The sequence below is a fragment of the Pongo abelii genome, chromosome 14, assembly GCF_028885655.2.
Source record: "Pongo abelii isolate AG06213 chromosome 14, NHGRI_mPonAbe1-v2.0_pri, whole genome shotgun sequence".
Lineage (NCBI taxonomy): Eukaryota > Metazoa > Chordata > Mammalia > Primates > Hominidae > Pongo > Pongo abelii.
This window is the reverse complement of record NC_071999.2, coordinates 22,275,151-22,295,184: the sequence shown is the minus strand read 5'-3', so window position 1 is coordinate 22,295,184 and position 20,034 is coordinate 22,275,151. Positions and strand designations below refer to the sequence as shown.

Below are 20,034 nucleotides of genomic sequence, written 5' to 3'. Positions count from 1 at the left end.
TCTCTATAGATTTGCCAATTCTGGACATTTCATATTAAGGAAATTACACAATATGTAGCCTTTTGTGTCTGGTCTCTAACTTAGCATAATGCTTCCAAGGTTCATCCACGCAGTAGTATGTATCAATATTTCATTACTTTTTATGGCCAAATAATACATTTGCAACATTTTGCTTATCCATTCATTAGTTAATGGACGTTTGAATTGTTTCCACTTTTTGACTTTTATGAATAACATCACTATGTATGTGTGTGTACAAGTTTTAGCATGCATATGTATGTCCAATTCTATTGGGAATACATCTAGGAAAGGAATTGCTGGATCATATAGAAACTCTATGTTTAACTTTTGGAGGAACAGCTAGACTGTTTTCCAAAGTGGCTGCACTATTTTACATCCCACCTGCAATGCATGAAGTTTCCAATTTATCCATGTCCTAGCCAACACTTGTTACTGTTCCTGTTTTTGATTATAGCAATTCTAGTGAGTATGAAATGGTATCTCATTGTAGTATTGACTTGCATCCCCCTGATGACTAATGATGTTGAGTATCTTTTCATCTGCTTATTATCCATTTCTATATCTCTTTGGAGAAATGTCTGTTCAGATCTTTTGCTCATTTTTTTTTTTTGAGACGGAATCTCGCTCTGTCGCCTAGGCTAGAGGGCAGTGGTATGGCTCACTGCAAGCTCCACCTCCCGGTTTCACGTCATTCTCCTGCCTCAGCCTCCCGAGTAGCTGGGACTACAGGCGCCCACCACCAAGCCCGGCTAATTTTTCGTGTGTGTGTGTGTGTGTGTGTGTGTGTGTGTATTTTTTGTAGAGACGGGGTTTCACCGTGTTAGCCGGTATGGTCTCGATCTCCTGACCTTGTGATCCGCCCACCTCGGCCTCCCAAAGTGCTGGGATAACAGGCGTGAGCCACTGCGCCCGGCCTGCTCATTCCTAAAAATCGGGTTATCACATGAATTATAAGGATCCTGTATATATTCCTGATACTAAACATTATATAAATGATTTACAAATACTTTCTTCCATTCTGTACCTCATCGTTCTACATTCTTTGTACTATCCTTTGAAGCACAAAAGTTTTAAATTTTTTTTTTTTTTTTTGAGACAGAGTCTCGCTCTGTCACCCAGGCTGGAGTGCAGTGGCGCCATCTCGGCTCACTTCAAGCTCCGCCTCCCGGGTTCACGCCATTCTCCTGCCTCAGCCTCTCCAGCAGCTGGGACTACAGGCGCCCGCCACCACGCCCGGCTAATTTTTTGTATTTTTAGTAGAGACAGGGTTTCACCGTGTTAGCCAGGATGGTCTCGATCTCCTGACCTCGTGATCTGCCCGCCTCAGCCTCCCAAAGTGCTGGGATTACAGGCGTGAGCCACCGTGCCTGGCCAAAAGTTTTAAATTTTGATGATATACAATTTATTTTTTCTTTGGTTGCATGTACTTTTGGTATCATACCTAAGAAAGAGCTGCCTAATCTAAGGTCAAGCATATTTATACCTATGCTTTTTTTCTAACAGTTTTAGCTCCTATATTTACGTCATTGATCCGTTTTGAGTTAATTTCTCATTATTTTTTGAAGATGAAAATTAACTACTATGAGGGCAAATGTCACCCACATAGAAATGGTCATTCCAAAATAGCTTCAAAAGGTATTAAAAGGGCCGCGCGTCGTGGCTCACGCCTGTAATCCCAGCACTTTGGGAGGCCGAGGCGGGCAGATCACGAGGTCAGGAGATCGAGACCATCCTGGCTAACACGGTGAACCCTGTCTCTATTAAAAATACAAAAAATTAGCTGGGCGTGGTGGCGGGCACCAGTAGTCCCAGCTCCTCGGGAGGCTGAGGCAGGAGAATGGCGTGAACCCGGGAGGCGGAGCTTGCAGTAAGCCGAGATCGCGCCACTGCACTCCAGCCTCTGGGCAACAGAGCGCAACTCCGTCTCAAAAAAAAAAAAAAAAAAAAAAAAAAAAAGAAGGTATTAAAAGTCACTGGTAAAAGATATATAAAATATATTTAATTAAAAGCTTTAGCTCAGATAATACTAAACCAGTGGTTCTCAAACCCAAGTGATGCTGAGGCTACTGGTCTGGGGACCACTTTGAGAACCACTATTCTGAACCATCATTTCGGATTATGAACCCTATTTAAGTCAGCTTAGTTGACACATAAGTTACAGAAGGAAGCAACTTTTAGAATGAGAAATCCTTTCTGCTAGGTTGCAACCAGATTTTTAAAGGGTTTGACTTGAGACTTTAGTTGAATAGACATCTTGTGGAACATACAAATATTAAAAGATGTGGAAAGTGAGGCCAGGAAAGGTGAAGAGAATCAAGCATGGCTAATAGCTATGGGTGGCAGAACAACTGTTGTTATACAACCCACGGTTTCTGGATTCTCCGGGCTATTTCCAAAGCAGCTTATACACGTAACAAACCTTCCATGTTGAAATAATCTGGGGATGATGCCACCTACGTTTAATATAAATTAAATGCTAGCAAAGCCTTTTTTTTTTTTTTAAGTGAAAGGTATGTTTTTTAATACTCTTCTACTGACTATGGACAGTCTACTTCAAGCTTTTCCAACCCCGGCCCGCACGTGGCACAGGACGGCTTTGAATGTGGCCCAACACAAATTCGTAAAGTTTCTGAAAGCATTATGAGTTTTTTTTTTGCGATTTTTTTAAAGCTCATCAGCTACCTTAGTGTTTGTGTATTTCATATGTGGCCCAAGACAATTCTTCCGATGTGGCCCAGGGAAGCCAAAGATCGGACACCCTTGGTCTATTTCCAAGAAGCCTACTGCAGTTTCTCAAAAAAACAAAACAAAACAAAACTCACAACCAGAAAATCGGACTAGTAAAAGTGTAATTTTAGGCTTAGAAAGAATCTTGAGACAAGAGTACTTCACGTTTTTGGAATGTTTCCATCTTTGTGAGGCTAAGTACGCGCTTTCTGCATTCTGCTGTGTACTTTTATCTTCATTCCTGATTCAACTTTCATCAGGCAATTTCAAGTGCTTTACCTAACAAGAAAATTAAAGAGCGATATGCACCGTCTCTGCTGTGCGATTCCAGAGCTGGCGCAGTCATCTAACTGGGTTTTGAGTTTCCCTGTCAGGCGTGACTGGGACTTGGGACAGGCATCGCCAAGCGGTCAGCGACGCCCGTCCCAGTTCAGAGGAGCAAGAAAAGCCTGTGAGGTGGGGACACCGACGTGAGAAACAACGCCCGCGTTTCTGAGTGGACAACTCAGGAGCCTGAGGGAGAAAAGCAGGGGCAGGCCGAGTCCATTTGGGGCCCCGCCTCAGACCGCCCCGGGGCCGGTAGGGGAGGGCAAGAGACGGGCGAAGAGGCCCTCGGCGGGGCGCGGCACACAGGACGCCACAGGGGCACGGCTGCCAGGGGCCCTGAAGCACTAGGCCCCAGCGCCCTTCTCCTACCTCACACTGAGGGAAGCGGGCGACAGTTAGTCGGGCCCAGGGACGACGCGGCGGTTGGCCAAAGCGCGACGCCGAGCCGTTGCCAAGCGCGGAATCCAAGGAAGCCGCTCCCACAGTCCTCCGCGCGGGGGCGGGCGGGGCCGGAAGCGCGGGGGCGGGAGGGAGCGCGGCGGGAAGAGGGTGGTGCGGGAGGCCTGGGGAAGTGGGTGGGGGCGGAGAACGGCGGGTCAGAGAGAAGGAAGCCGGGTACCCCGCAGCGGAAGGGAGTGGCGGTGGGCGGAGGGTGTTGAGGGGAGGGTGCCAGCGGCTTGCGGGAAGCCGGGCGATGCGGGGAGAACGGTGGAGGAGAGGGCAGGGAGGCCGGGGCCTCCCGTGGAGCGGAACCGGGGGGTTGGGAGGCTGGGGGCGGCCTGTGTGAAGGGGGCGGGGAGGGAAAGGCTCGCGGCCAGTAGCTGCAGGAGGGAGGAGGGCCTAGAGGGGCTCCGGGCTGGCGGCCTCTGTGAGGAAGGGGAAGGATATGGAACCAAGATCCTTTAAATCCTGACGAACTCATCCGTAAAGCAGATGCCCAAAGGATGATAGTAAGTTTACTGTGAGATAGCTCCCGGAGCCGCAGCACGAGCCTTGTGAACCTTGGAAGCCCATTTTCCGCGCAGTCACTAACTCGCTTAGTTACCCTGTGTGAAAGTTATTCTGGGATGACACCTGCCTGGGAAGTCTCACCTTTCCCGCCACCTCCTCGTGTCTGCGTATTGTTCTGTAGCACCCCGTGCACACCTTGATTGTAGCGCTTAAGGTGTCGGTTTTATTTACTAGACAGGGATTGAACCATTGTGTCCCAACCACCTAGAACCTGGGTCATAGTGTAAAGCTTAATAAATGTAATATAAATGGGGGAATTAAATTCATAATTGTTTAATGTTTGATTAAGTTTTGTCTTAAATTTTAAAAGTAAATGTTGGGGGTTGGGGGGCGGGACAGAGGGAGTCTAAAAACACGAGTAATTAATGAGTTTTTAAAAAATAAGTAGTGTTGGCCGGGCGCAGTGGCTCATGCCTATAATCCCAGCACTTCGGGAGGCTGAGGCCGGCGGATCACCTGAGGTCAGGAGTTGGAGATGAGCCTGGCCAACGTGGTGAAACCCCGTATCTACTAAAAATACAAAAATTAGCCCAGCGAGGTGGTAGGCGCCTGTAATCAATCCCAGCTACTCAGGAGGCTAAGGCGGGAGTATTGCTTGAACCCAGGAGGCAGAGGTTGCAGTGAGCCGAGATGGTGGCATTGCACTCCAGCCTGGGCGACAAGAGTGAAACTCTGTCCAAAATAAGAAAAAAACGTAGTGTTGGGAGACAATTCTCCATGGGTCCCCTGCACTTTCCCATGTTTTGTGAGCAGAGACACTGACTGTCTTTGTTCTGGAGTATTATGATGGCTGGTATTTTTTAAGATATGATTAACAGTTAAATTAGACTTGAGTAAAGTAGTTGGTTCTCCACAATGTGGGTTGGCCTCATCCAGTCAAGGGAAGGTCATAAGAGAAAAGACTAAGGTCCGCTGAGAAAGAACGAATCCTGCCCCCAGACTGTCTTCAGCTCTTTCCTGGGTCTCTAGCCTGACCTACAAATTTTAGGCTTGCCAGCGTTATAAATAAAGTTTTGGTGCCACAAAAGAAATAGCACTCATATATAAAATTTTCTTTTTTCCTTCTCAGCAAGGCAATTTACTTCTATAGACGGGTGCGCCCTCACAGATGGAACAATGGTGAGCACACACCTGAACAAGGGAGGCAAAGGGGTTTTTATTTCTGACGCACGTGGCAGCTGCTGCTGTGTCCTTCCCCTGTTGGCTAAGGTTAGATGGCACAGGCTAAACTAATTCCGACTGACTAATTTAAAGAGAGTTAACGGGGTAAGTGGTTTGGTGGGAAAAATGGTTATGGCAGAGCAGGAAATCGGAATGAGTCGGGGCGGAGAATGAGTCAGGGCAGAGCAGGTAATCAGAATGAGTCAGGGTGGAGCAGGTAATTGAAAAAGATTACTTTACCAGGAAGTTAAGTTTTTTTTGTTTTGTTTTTTTAATTGAGACAGAGTCTCACTGTATAGCCCAGGCTGGAGTGCAGTGGCAGGATCTCGGCTCACTGCAAGCTCTGCCTCCTGGGTTCGCGCCATTCTCCTGCCTAAGCCTCCCGAGTAGCTGGGACTACAGGCGCCCGCCACCACACCCGGCTTATTTTTTGTATTTTTAGTAGAGACAGGGTTTCACTGTGTTAGGATGGCCTCGATCTCCTGACGTCATGATCTGCCCACCTTGGCCTCCCAAAGTGCTGGGATTACAGGTGTGAGCCACCACGCCTGGCCAGAATTAAGTTTAAAAGTAGAAGACAAAGAATTGAATATACTGACATAATGATTCTTTGAAGAGAAATTTAGAACTCATATCTAACACCAGCCTCCAACTAAGTGAGCCAATTCCTTCAAATAAATCTCTTTCTGCAATATGCATCCTATTGGATCTGTTTCTGTAGGGAACTCTGATTAATATACCTTTTCAAGGAACAGCTTTGGAAGATTAAGATAATTGTCTGCTTCTGGAACAAAAGACAGGTTTGTTGCTGTTCAGTTTAATAAAGAGACTGTCACCTTCCGGGGCAAAGGATGAGAATGTTGGCTTGCAGTTCACTGTACAAGACTGGGCTTTCCTAAACTTGGTGTACCTGGGCAGTAAAACCAATCACATGTGCAGCATCCACCTGGACTGTCCCCATGGGACTTGGAAGGGAAAGGGGAACCAAAGGGAATATGAAGCCCAGGCTGCTGGCTGTGCTGTGAAAAATAAAGCCCTTTCTCTCTGACTCAGGTGTTTTCTGCCATCATTTGTGGAACTGTTAGACAAGCTTGTTAGCTTGCAAGTAGGGTAAAATCTAACATGATTCTGAATAGTATTTAGCTATACTGTACCCAGCTCATAGCAGTTGTTCCAAGAAATATTTGTTGAATTAATTAGTGAATACCAGGGAGCCTTATTTCAAGTTACTGTTCCTCTATAGAGACAATTTGCATTATCTCTGGATCTCCAAACTATAAATTTTCAGTCTCCTCAAAAAAAATCTTTTTAATTAGAAACAAATTCAAGTTACTTCAACTTGGTTGCTTTTTTTTTTTTTTTTTTTTGAGACAGAGTCTCACTGTCACCCAGGCTGGAGTGCAGTGGCACCATCTCAGCTCACTGCAACCTCTGCCTCCTGGGTACAAACGATTCTCCTGCCTCAGCCTCCCGAGTAGCTGGGACTACAGGCGTGAGCCAGCACACCCAGCTATTGTTTGTATTTTTAGTAGAAATGGGGTTTCACCATGTTGGCCAGGCTGGTCTCGAACTCCTGACCTCATGTGATCTGCCCACCTCTGCCTCCCAAAGTGCTGGGATTACAGGCGTGAGCCACCATGCCCGGCCTCAACTTGGTTGCTCTTTGGGTGTGATACAGTTACTTGCCCAGGGAGTGCTCATTCACCTTCATTTTAACATCATTATGTAGCTAGCATTTAATGAACACACCTATTATTGCCAGGCAAAATGTTAGGGTCACCTAGCTTATATTACTGAAATTCAAGCTCCACAGAGAACGGGCATTTTGGTCTTTTTTGTTCTAGACTGTATCTCCAGTACTTAGAAAAGTGCCTGGAACTAGTTGGCTCTCAATAATTGTTAATTGAATGAATTGTCAGGACTTGTAATTAATTATATAGAGAGTTGGGGGTGAATGGGTAGTAAGCAGCAAGCATGAATCCCAAGTTTGGCATGAGTAATGGGATGAATGCTAGCACCATGTATTACTATGGAGAATACTGGAGGAGATGCAATTTGAGAGAGAAAATAAGTTTAGTTTTGAATATGTTGAGTTTCAGATGCCTGTAAAATATGCAAATAGAGATGTTGACTAGGCAGCTGCTGAGTATATACCGTTGTATTAATAAAGCTCAGAGAAAAGATCCTCAGGCCTAGTATGGTGGCTCACATCTGTACCTGCACTTTGGTGCCAAGGTGGGAGGATTGCTTGAGGCCAGGAGTCCAAGACCAGCCTGGGCAGCATAGCAAGACCCTGTCTCTATATATAAATAAAAATGAGCCAGGTGTGATGGTCCACACCTGTAGTCTTAGCTACTCAGGAGGCTGAGGCAGGAGGATCCCTTGAGCCCAGGAGTTTGGAAGCTGTGTTGAGCTATGATTATGCCACTGCACTCCAGCCTGGACAACAGAGTGGGACTCTATCTCTTAAAAAGAGGCCAGGCGCGGTGGCTGACACCTGTAATCCCAGCACTTTGGGAGGCTGAGGTGAGTGGATCATGAGGTCAGGAGTTTGAGACCAGCTTGGCCCACAAGGTAAAACCCCATGCCTACTAAAAATATAAAAATTAGCCAGGCATGGTGGCACATGCCTGTAGTCCCAGCTACTCAGAAGGTTGAGGCAGAAGAATCACTTAAACCCAGGAGGTTGCAGTGAGCCAAGATGGCGCCACTGCACTCTAGCCTGGGCGACAGAGCGAGACTCTGTCCCAAAAAAAAAAAAAAGAAAGAAAGAAAAAGATCCTATCTAGAGATACACACTTCTTATTCACTAGCTCCTAAAACATGGATTTAAGCCTAGGAGTGAGTGAGATTGTTCACAGTGAAGAAGGATATAGAGGAGAATCTAAAATTGAGTCATAAAAAAGTAATATTTAAAGATTTTGTAGGCCAGGCACGGTGGCTCACACCTGTAATCCCAGCACTTTGGGAGGCCGAGGCAGGCGGATCATGAGGTCAGGAGATCAGACCATCCTGGCTAACACGGTGAAACCCCATCTCTACTAAAAATACAAAAAATTAGCCAGGCATGGCGGCAGGCACCTGTAGTCCCAGCTACTCGGGAGGCTGAGGCAGGAGAATCATGTGAACCAGGGAGGTGGAGGTTGCGGTGAGCTGATATTGTGCCACTGCACTCCAGCCTGGGCAACAGAGCGAGACTCCGTCTCAAAAAAAAAAAATATTTTGTAGAAGAGGAGCCCCTAATGATTCTGTTTAATGGTCAGACATATTTGAGCAAAACCAGGAAAGTGAAGATAATGGAAGCTAAAGGAAGAAAATGTGTCATTTGAATTCCAGCACTCTGAATTAAAAACCAAAAAAGTCAAAAAGGAGGGAGCGACGACCGTGTTGTATGCCCAGGAAAGGTCAAGTAATTGAACCAAAGACATTTCACGTTCTTTAGCCATATGAAGGTCACTGTTCATTTAACAAAAGCTCTTTCAATGAAACAGTGATGTACACTCCTGACTTCACGGAGTTGCATGGTAGTAGCTGGACACTGAAACTCAAGAAGGCTGACTGTGAATGAGAAGAAAGAGATAAGGCACTGGTAGATGGCAAACGAGCCCAAGGAGAGTCTCTGTTGGTTTGTTTTAAAAGATGGAAGATAATTAGAGCATGTTTTAATTAATATTCATGGAAATAATCCAGTCGAAAGAGTTCGAAGGTACAGGGGAGATGGCTAAGAGGGAGGAGAATGGAAGAGGTTCCAAGGTTGAAAAAAGGTGGAGAAGGTCTAGAATAAGCAGAGAAGAGGAGAGATGTTAACTAGAGAAATACAGTAACATTGCTTGGTAAGTTTAGGTGCTCAATTGACACCAACAATTGTGAGTTTATAGTGAAGCCTTGTCTGGTACTCTCGTAACCCCATTTTTTCCGCTGATCTTCACCAGGTGCAGACATGGAAAAGACAGATGGGGAAATGTACCCAAGGTTGAAATTTGTTGGGCAGTTGCAAAGAAAGGACTGTTATCATCATAGACATGAAATTTAATATAAACAACAATTTATATTAAATTTATTTTATTATTTATATTAATTTAATATAAATATAAGAAATGAATGGGGCTAATGAATAGGAAGAAAGTGGAGGAGTTAGATTAGAGGTCCTGATGAAGTTAGAACAGTTGCAGTAGAGTTACTTCAGCTTTTTGAATTAGTGATCATGGAAGTGGAACAGTTTTTTGTTTGTTTGTTTATTTTTGAGACGGAATCTCACTCTGTCACCCCAGCTGGAGTGCAGTGTCTCGATCTCGGCTCACTGCCAGCTCCGCCTCCCGGGTTCATGCCATTCTCCTGCCTCAGCCTCCCGAGTAGCTGGGACTACAGGCGCCCGTCACCATGCCCAGCTAATTTTTTTTTTTTTGTATTTTTAGTGGAGAAGGGGTTTCACCATGTTAGCCAGGATGGTCTCGATCTCCTGACTTCATGATCCGCCTGCCTCGGCCTCCCAAAGTGCTGGGATTACAGGCGTGAGCCACTGCGCCCAGCCGGAAGTGGAACAGTTTTGAGTTGATAACAAGGTTCAGGGTTTGATGATGGATGTGGTCTGGAGGAAGCCATTTGAGAAAGGAGTCCAAGGTTTGAAGCCACTGGAATAAGTGGAGAGGTCGCTGTGAGCCAGGCGGCAAAGACTGAGGGAAAGCAAAGAGGAAGTTGGAAGAGATTTGGAAAAGGGTGTACCAGATGGCCTAAGATTCACAGCAGCAGATCTGCAAGAGGGTGGAAAAACCAAGGAGAAACCACCAACCCTGCCTTCTGACTCAGACATCCCTGAGCTGTGAAAGAATCAATAACCTTGACCTGATAGGGCTCCAAGGGAAGCAGTATCCTCAAAAGACTACCAGTTTTCTGTGAAAGCAGAGGTGAGGAGAGCATTGGGAAAATAAGTGGAAGATATGGGTCATCTGCTAATCACAAAACAAATTCCAGTGGGCTTTGGGGGAGATTGTACCAGGATATGTTGCTGACCAGAATGACTTGTAGTCTGGGTAGTGACCAAGGACAACAGAGGTGTGAGAGGAGGTGGATTTAGACCTGACATACACTTCTAACAGAATTTGGCTATGGCCTGCAAGTGAGGCTCAGTGGCTCTGGCAAGAGGCTTGTTACTCTTCCTTTTTCACCCAGGTCAGCTGGTGATGCAGTTGCAGCCAGGAATGAGTGAGCACCAGCCTGAGAACATTTATTCAGCGAAGGTGGTGGAGGATGGGCCCCTGCAGGCTGGTTTCCTATGTGAGGCTGATGCTGTCATGGTTTCCCTGAGGTCAGTGGGAGGTCAGTGTTTTTGGTTCTTGGCTGTCTGACGTTCATCAATAATTTGAACCGACCTGCTGCATTTCTCTCCAATCATTGCACCTCTCTCCTTCCCCCTACAACCTAGAGGGTCTAGGCAGCCTCTTCTCTCACCTGCCTTGTTACCACAGCCTTTTCTCCCTGCTCTGTCTCTACTCTTCTGTCTTCCAGCTTGCTCTCACTCAATGGATTCTCCACACAGTCCCCCCTCCCCTCTCCGCCTTGACTTTTGGACCAAGTCTAAACTCCATAGTGTGGCTTAGAAGGCCCTTCACAGGATGAGTGACCCCTGTGGAACTACTCGGGATTCTTTGTTGCAGCCAAGAAAAGCCAATTCTTGTTGATTAAGCAGAAAAGGAGTCTTTTTGGAAAGATATCAGGTAACTCATAGAATTGTCCAGAAGGCTAAGGAACAGGCTTGGAAAAACAACAGAAGCTCAGGGAGGTAAGGCACAGTCAAAACCCTAACACAGGAACCATCTGCTTATGTGACATAGACCAATCCTCCGAGATTCCTCAGGACAAGTTGGTCACCCCACTTAGTCAGCGGCTATGGGCATGATCTCCACGTGACACCTGCCATCTTGCCATTGGACACTGGTTGCCACACAGCTGCACTCTTCTTTTGGGCACTTTCTGCCCCATTGGACACGGGGATCTCCCACAGGCTCTGTGAACCATTTCTAACCATCCTCCCCTTTATCTGCCTACCTCCCAAGTCAGAGTCCTGGATAGGAACACAAGCTGGCTGTGTGTAAGTCAATGTACCATGTTGTAGCTGCCAAGAGCTCAAAGATAGGGTGTCTGCTCACTTTAACCCTCCTGCCACCTATTCAGGGATTCTCATAAAGTGGAAAGTGTGTTCAGATGTCGGGCAGCCGAAAATGGCAGCTACCCATTGAAGTTTCACTGTCCATGGTATCTCCCTTCACCTCCTCTCCTGTTTATTATGCTCCAGCCATACTTCGCATGTTTCAAGTCACTGCAAGGTACCATACACTCTCTCACCTCTAGGCCTTCACACATGCTATTCTCTTGTCCTAAAATGGGCTTTCCTACAGTCCTCTTAGCCTGGCCATTCCTTTCTCTAGGAGGCTTTCCCTAGTCCCTGGTATATTGAGTTTTCTAGGGCTGCCATAACAAAACACCACACAACGGTGGTCTTTTTTTCTTTTTCTTTCTTTTTTTGAGATGGATGCCAGCACTTTGGGAGGCTGAGGTGGGTGGATCACTTGAGGTCAGGAGTTCGAGACCAGCCATGGCCAACATGTGAAACTCCTTCTTTACTAAAAATGCAAAAATTAGCCAGGTGTGGTGGCAGGTGCCTGTAATCCCAGCTACTCAGGAGGCTGAGGCACGAGAATCGCTTGAACCTGGGAGGTGGAGGTTGCAGTGAGCTAAGATCATACCATTGCACTCCAGCCTGGGTGACAAGAATGAGACTGTCTTAAAAAAAAAAAAAGTAAGAAAGACAATAGGTAGGCCCAACTTCACATATTCTGCCTCAAATGTACTGTACTCTCTCCCTTAGAGTCACCTAAGTGAGACCCATATTCTTTATTTTTTTTTTTTTTTGAGACCGAGTCTCACTTTTGTCACCCAGGCTGGAGTGCAGTGGTGCAATCTTGGCTCACTGCAAGCTCCGCCTCCTGGGTTCACGCCATTCTCCTGCCTTAGCCTCCCAAATAGCTGGGACTACAGGCGCCCACCACCACGCCTGGCTAATTTTTTGTATTTTTACTAGAGACGGGTTTCACCATGTTGGCCAGGATGGTCTCGGTCTCTTGACCTCGTGATCTGCCCACCTCAGCCTCCCAAAGTGCTGGGATTACAGGCATGAGCCACCGCGCCTGGCCGAGACCCATATTCTTTGATATGAAAAACACTGTTTTTCTAACTGTCACCAATCAAGTCCAGGGAAATCATCCTCATGGCCTTTGGACAGGATCTTTAGATCCTAAATTGTGACTACACAGTGTACTCACACTTTAACCCAAAATCAGACTTTGAAACCAGGCTTGCAAGATTTCTTACTTGCAAATTACAAATTAACTTTAGCCTGCCAGCAATTTTAATCTGTTCTAAAACAAATGGACATTGGACTATAAATTACCCTGATGAAAGAGTCCTATGTCCACTCACACCACAAAAACCGCAGCCTTTAGCAAGTCGGAATTAATATGTAGCATACAGGAAACCATGGGACATTTCAAGTTGTGCCCCTACTATCACAGGCCCTAATGGCAGCATATAAACTAAAGCGCAGTTTATCTAAGGAAGTTTTTTTTTGAGACGGAGTCTCGCTCTGTCGCCCAGGCTGGAGTGCAGTGGCGCGATCTCGGCTCACTGCAAGCTCCGCCTCCCGGGTTCACGCCATTCTCCTGCCTCAGCCTCCCGAGTAGCTGGGACTACAGGCGCCCTCCACCACGCCCGGCTAATTTTTTTGTATTTTTAGTAGAGACGGGGTTTCACCATGTTAGCCAGGATGGTCTCCATCTCCTGACCTCATGATCCGCCCGTCTCGGCCTCCCAAAGTACTGGGATTACAGGCGTGAGCCACCGCGCCCGGCCCTAAGGAAGTCTATTTTTAAAGAAAGGACTACTCACTAAAGTCTGACTTAATTTCATAGCATATTGTTTGCCAGAGAGGAACTAGGTAAGATAGATAATGACTTAGCACCATTCGTGACTTAAAGGATGAAAAAGCCAAGCTCCTGGCCTTCTAATGGTAAAGTAACGCAGTCATACAGTTAGTGCAAAGCAGTTGGTTGTTTTTGCCTCTTCTTTCTTTGTTTAATCTTGATTTTTGTCTTGGATCATTCTTTCCACTTAAATCTGGTTTTAAAATGCCACAGTCATGCTCCCAGCCTTATTACTACTGAAAATTCTTAATGTCTACAACAAAGAATAACCCAATAGTTTAGCTGACTTGTGTAAACATTTAGAATTATCCACATACTTATTATGTCTTCCATTTTCTTTTTAATTTTCCATGCAGAGATGATTATTCAGTAAAAAACAAGTCTCTCAGTTGGGTGGGCATAATAGCTTATGTCTATAATCTCAGTGCTTTGGGAGGCCGAGGCAAGAGAATTGCTTGAGCTCAGGAATTCAAGACCTGCCTGGACAACATAGGAAAACCCTGTCTCTATAAAAAAAAAAAAAACAACAAAATTAAAAATTAAAAATTTAGCTGAGGCCAGGTGTGGTGGCTCACGCCTATAATCCTAGCACTTTGGGAGGCTGAGACGGGTGGATCACTTGAGGTCAGGAGTTTGAGACCAGCTTGGGCAACATGATGAAACCCCGTCTCTACTAAAAATACCCAAAAAATTAGCCAGGTGCCGTAGTGGGAGCCTGTAATCCCAGCTACTCGGGAGGCTGAGGCTAAAGAATCGCTTCAACCTGGGAAGCAGAGGCTGCAGTGAGCCAAGATCATGCCACTGCACTCCAGCCTGGGCGACAGAGCAAGACTGTCTCAAAAAAAAAAACAAAAACATTAGCTAAGTGTGGTGGTGTGCACCTGCGGTACCAGCTACTAGGGAAGCTGAGGCAGGGGGATCAATTGAACCCAGGAGTATGAAGCTGCAGTGACCTATAATCACACCACTCCACTCCAGCCTGGGTGACAGAGCAAGACCTTGCCTCTAAAAAAATTTTTTTAAACAGGATATTTCAGAAGAATTTCTAACAATTGTGTTGAGTTTACCGTTTTTTGGGTATAAGCAAACTTCAGTTTCTATTCCTATCAGTTTTGCCATGATTTTGCAGCTGTTTACCTGCATTCAAACTCTCCATATTGTGAACCTCCCCTGCCTTTTTTTTTTTTTTTTGAAACAGGGTCTCGCTCTGTCACCCAGGCTGGAGTGCAATGGCTTACTGCAACCTCTGCCTCCTGGGTTAAAGCAATTTTCCCACCTCAGCCTCCCGAGTAGCTGGGACTACAGGCGTGTGCCACCACGGCCAGTTAATTGTTGTATTTTTAGTAGAGACGGGGTTTCACCACGTTGGCCAGACTGCTCTCGAACTCCTGACCTCAAGTGATCTGCCCGTCTCGGCCTTCACCTGCCTTTCTAACCTTATTTTCTTCTGTTAAGGAGAGATAAAGACTCTGCGAGCAAAGATGAGGTTCGGAGAAAGGTTTACTGTCAAGCAAGGAACCTGATCTGACCCAGAGAACTTCAGCTCTGGGGATGAGGCCCTAGGAATCTGGTCTCCGTCAGGAAAGCAGTCTGTGGGCTCTGGAGCGACCTGGGCTCTGGAGTGTAAGTGTATCTCTATGGTTTGTCAAGAGGCGGTCTTCTCTGTGAGTGTGAAGTGCTTATTTCAGTGTAATGGCATCTCCGTGGTTTCCACTTACTCCCGATTATGGTACCCTCACAATCATTTTAGAAAGACTCAAGTCTGCATTGCCTCCCACCTCTTGGATGACATAGCTACTGTCATTATTATCATAATCACTAATATTATCATTGTAAGGTTTTGGAGACAAGGGCCATGCCTTGTATTTCTTGCATTCCCCAGTGGATGTGTAGAATACATTTTCTCTCTGGTCTTAGATGTTTTAATAATAAAAAGAAGGGCCGGGTGTGGTGGGTCACACCTGTAATCTCAGCACTTTGGGAGGCCAAGACGGGCAGACTGCCTGAGCTCAGGAGTTCAAGACCAGCCTGGGCAACATGACGAAAACCCGTCTCTACCAAAAAATACAAAAATTAGCCAGGCATGGTGGCGAATGCCTATAGTTTCAGCTACTCAGGAGGCTGAGGCAGAAGAATTGCTTGAATCCAGGAGGCAGAGGTTACAGTGAGCCGAGATTGTGCCACTGCACTCCAAGCCTGGGCGACAGAGTGAGACTCCATCTCAAAAAAAAAAAAAAGAAAGGAAGAAAGAAAATGGGGAGGGGGGACATGGATTTAAAAACTAACTATTGGGTACTGTGCTCACTACCTGGGTGACAAGATCAATTGTACCCCAAACCTCAGCATGATGCAATATACTCACATCACAAACCTGCATATGTACCCACTGAATCTAAAATAAAAGTTGAAATTATTTAAAAAATAATAAATAAATAAATTACAAAACTTCTAACAACAACAAAAAGAAGATAGGCAGATTTTAAAAACACTGTTATCAGTGAAATATTAAGTTTGGAGGAGGTCTCCTGACCCAAGAAGGGAAACACGTTCATCCTCCTTCACCATAGGGCTTCTTTAGTGGGAAAACCTGAGGACTAAGGCCAAGGAAAGCTTACCTTTCTGAGTCAGGGACTCTGACTCTTCGTCTGATATGGCTACTGAATTATTGCGTGACTTTGGGCAGGTCTCTTCTTTAGGACTATGTCTTGTCACCTGCAAAAGGACGGGGTTTGCGTAGCCTTTCCCACTGTAGCTGCTTTTGAGTTCTTGACTTCATCTACCTTCTTTTGAGTCCTTGACCTCATCTACCTTCTTTTGGGTCCTGACCTCATCTACCTTCTTTTGAGTCCTTGACCTCATCTACCTTCTTTTGAGTCCTTGACCTCATCTACCTTCTTTTGGGTCCTTGACCTCATCTACTTTCTTTTGGGTACTACACCCTAGCGGGTTTTTTTTTCTTTGTTCTTTTTTTTTTTTTTTTTTTTTGGGACGGAGTTTCACTCTGTTGCCCAGGCTGGAGTGCAGTGGTGTGATCTCAGCTCACTGCAAGCTCCGCCTCTCAGGTTCACATCATTCTCCTGCCTCAGCCTCCCAAGTAACTGCGACTACAGGCACCTGCCACCACACCTGGCTAATTTTTTGTATTTTTAGTAGAGATGGGGTTTCACCGTGTTAGCCAGGATGGTCTCAATCTCCTGACCTTGTGATCCACCCACCTCAGCCTGCCAAAGTGCTGGGATTACAGGCGTGAGCCACCACACCTGGCCAACCCTAGCGTTTTATTGCCTGCTAATTTGACAATGTTCACAATGAATGGAATCCTAACTATCATTTAGGGGGAGCTCCTTAGTATTTATTTATATTTTAGTTCAGGTTCAAAAGTAAGATTTCTCTTCACACAAACGTCTCACTTTTTTTTTTTTGAGACAGAGTCTCGCTCTGTTGCCCAGGCTGGAGTGCAATGGCGCGATCTCAGCTCACTGCAACCTTCGCCTCCTGGGTTCAAGAGATTCTCCTGCTTCAGCCTCCCGAAGATGGGACTACAGGCGTGCACCACCACGCCCAGCTAATTTTTCTATTTTTAGTAGAGACAGGGTTTCACCATGTTGGCCAGGATGGTCTCGATCTCTTGACCTCGTGATCCATCTGCCTCGGCCTCCCAAAGTGCTGGGATTACAGGCGTGAGCCACCGTGCCCAGTCACGTCTCACTTATAAGAATCAGTAGAGTGCTCTAGATTTAAGGTAGTAAGTCTGTGTTCAGAGATCACTCGTTAAAACAGAAGGGAGTGGAGCAGAGGGAAGAAAGAAAAGTGGAAAAATACTCTAATAAACGTACAAGCCGCTTTTATGGATGGAAAATAGTAAAAAGCTGGCCTGTGGCATGCTCTAATTGCAGCCCACATGACCCTGCTTGTGCCTGGAGCAAAGTGGGGCCCTGTGAAAGATTTCCTCACAAAGCGGCACAGGCTGGCTGGTTCATGAACTCACACACTGCACTGTTGTTACAGCCAGGCTTTCATGCACACCAAAGCTGATTTCTAAAAGGGCGTTTGTGCAGTCTGTGTGCAAAGTAAATTTCCATCACTTTGGCTTTTCTTTTGCTGCTTTCAGAAGAGCTGGCTTATAAAAAGCCTTATTCCCTAGTATAACATGTCCATTTTTTCTACTTGCTTGAGTCAGTAATTAAATTGGTTTCATCATAACAGATATGAATTTAGCTTTTCAACTTGAAAGTAGGATCAGTGAAGGCTGGAATGTGGTTTGAAAGAAACCAATAAGTTCTTTCCAACCCAAAGTCAACTCTCCCTTGTGCGGCATCCAAAATCACTAAAAAACAAGCACTCAAGTAAACCAAAGAAATATTGTACAAAGATATTTGAATGATGAGAAACAGTGAAATTAAGTGCATTATGTTTTCAGCATTAATTATCTTTGTTGATCCACGTCAGCTCTATATAGGGTCTAACAGTAACATGTTCACTCATTCCTTCGTCCATCCATTCATCTGTAGGAGTTTCACAAATGGATAAGCCAGAAGGAAGGCATTCCTGGCAGATACAAGAGCATATGCAAGCTGCGCACCTAACACGGTAGCCACTAGCCGTGGCTGTTTAAAATTAAATGGAAGGCCAGGTGTGGTGGCTCATGCCTGTAATTCCAGCATTTTGAGTAACTGAGGCAGGAGGATCACTGGAGGCCAGGAGTTGGAGACCAGCCTGAACAACATAGTGAGATCTGTCTCTATAAAAAAAATTAATGTAAATTAAATTAAAAATAATTCTGATTAATGTTATACTTATGTGTGCTTTTCAAAATTAAATCAAATTAAAACTTCAGGCCGAGAATGGTGGCTCACACCTATAATCCCAGCACTTTGGGAGGCCAAGGCAGGTGGATCACCTGAGGTCAGGAGTTTGAGATCAGCCTGGCCAACAGAGTGAAACCTCATCTCTATCAAAAATGTAAAAATTAGCCAGGTGTGGTGGTTCATGCCTGTAATCCCAGCTACTCAGGAGGCTGAGGCAGGAGAATCGCTCTAACCCAGGAGGCGTAGGTTGCAGTGAGCCGAGATCACACCACTGCACTCCAGCCTGGGCAACAGAGTGAGACTCTGTCTAAATAATAGTAATAATAATAATTCAGTTCCTCAGTCACACTAGCCACATCCAGGTGCTCAACTGCCACACAGGGATAGTGGCTACTCTGTTGGGGAACGTGACATAGAACATTTCCTTTATTGCAGACAGTTCTGTTGGACAGTGCTTCAAGGATGGAGAGACTATTAAGATCACCTGACTACAGCATTTAAAAATATTTTGAATGAACTGTCTTTGTTTGTAAGCCCCAAAACATGGTCTGAAGACTCATTAGTGACCTGATCATACAGCTTACCTCTGAACAACATGGGTTTGAACTGCGTGCAGGTCACCTATAGGCAAGTGTTCAACTGCACGGGGCAGGAGCAGTTGGTGCCCAATCCACTAATTGTTCAAAGGTAGAGTGTAGTTTTTAAAGACAAGTGAGGCAATTTCTTTTAAATCTCTAGGCTACTACGATACAGAATGCTGGAAAAGAATTAATGTTATGCTTACATGTGCTTTTCAAAATTCCCCTTGTGACTAATGGAATGTCATTCTGCAAAAACATTGTTAGTTTCCCATTGATTCCGCTGGTTTGAGTGTGTTTAATGCCAAGGAAAGTGAGAGTTGTTTCGGAAGATGGTAGGTTTTTGTCTTTTTGAGGTGGTTCATTTACTTTGAGAATCATCATTCTCTATTTTTAAAACCAAGTCTTATATGCAAAATTATTGAACTGTAAGAAAAAGCAAATAAAATCTTTCTTTTTCATTGCAAATGTGTCTTTATCCAGTAATGACTTTGAAACGGGCATCTAAATACTTTCTCTGAAACCCCAGTGAAGAAAGTCAAGGGGTCACCCAGGGTGAAGATCTTAATTGGCCTGTTTCCTTCAGCAAGACTACATGCTTGTTGATTTAGCTTCTCAGCTTCTAATTTTTGTAGATTTCTCAAATTCAGGATCTCCATCTCCCTTCCTCTTACTCATCCTCCTACCACTCCTAGAATCCTGAATCTAGACAAAGATAAAATCCATAAGTGACATTTTCTGTAAGTGAATTTGGAAGTAATTTGAGAAAAAAGCTACAGTAATTATAAGTGGTTATGAAATCCTAATTTTCTGACAAGAAGCTACTATGTCTCTGGACATAGTTATACTCAAGCACATCAGTTTCCCTAGACGATATCATACACATCATAGCCTCTGTGACATATGGTTGTATAGGTTATGGGTTGTGCACTGCACAAGGACACATTTAAGGAGGTGTCACTCACATTATAGACGTCACAGATTTGGTACTTATAACAAAAATAAAAACAATTTTCCAGAAGATGGCAGTAAAGTTGTTGGAGGCTGAAAGAATGAGGGTCGTGGTCAACTCAGTGCACCACTGGAGGATATATGAGCAAACAGCAAACTGTTCTCGTGAAAGAAGGATGTTAGTAAACTGACAAGCTGTGTCTGCCGCCCAGAAGGAATGGTGAGGGCAGTCACAACCCAGGCACAAGTGTTTCTTGTGATTAGGCACATCTGAAGCCTGTTAGCAATAATGTGAACCTGTGATCAATTAAGCAGCTGACCAATCTACCTCCTCCTCCCTGCTCTTTATACCCAATAAATATGAAGGGCTGAAGAAGCTCGAGGCTGCCTTTGCTCACTAGAAGCAGGGAGCTCTCTTCTTCTTCCCCTGGACCCTTCCTTTAAAACAGTTACTTTTGTCTTAAGTTTTCATTT

At 45.2% G+C, this 20,034-nt stretch overlaps 1 protein-coding gene and 1 long non-coding RNA gene across 31 annotated transcripts in view; one reads left to right on the top strand and one right to left on the bottom strand.

Annotated features, from left to right (window-relative positions):
* The window catches only part of IFT88 (intraflagellar transport 88), a 133,847-nt gene extending 130,131 nt beyond the window's left edge, over positions 1-3,716 (bottom strand). For 7 of the 28 annotated variants that reach the window (XM_063715102.1, XM_054528779.2, XM_024257696.3 and 4 more), the window contains exon 1: positions 3,445-3,589. Coding sequence is in view for 14 of the 28 variants with exons in the window: in XM_024257689.3 (XP_024113457.2) it covers positions 2,909-2,932 (24 nt within the window). In the remaining 14 variants the exon portion in view is untranslated. Of the gene's footprint in view, positions 1-2,703; positions 3,028-3,444 lie in introns of those variants that run through there. The other 21 variants (XR_008512522.2, XM_054528768.2, XM_063715101.1 and 18 more) reach the window with 11 other exon arrangements.
* A 157-nt stretch (positions 3,717-3,873) lies between these two features.
* Positions 3,874-17,938, top strand: LOC129049438 (uncharacterized). 3 transcript variants are annotated; one of them, XR_008512521.2, is made up of 5 exons: positions 3,874-5,205; positions 9,663-10,151; positions 10,417-10,552; positions 14,679-14,846; positions 17,735-17,938. It is a non-coding gene; the product is annotated as an uncharacterized LOC129049438 (long non-coding RNA). The 3 variants fall into 3 exon arrangements; XR_008512520.2 differs by lacking the exon at positions 17,735-17,938 and having other exon boundaries at positions 14,679-16,166; XR_008512519.2 differs by lacking the exons at positions 14,679-14,846; positions 17,735-17,938 and having other exon boundaries at positions 10,417-12,146.
* Positions 17,939-20,034: the final 2,096 nt, after the last annotated feature.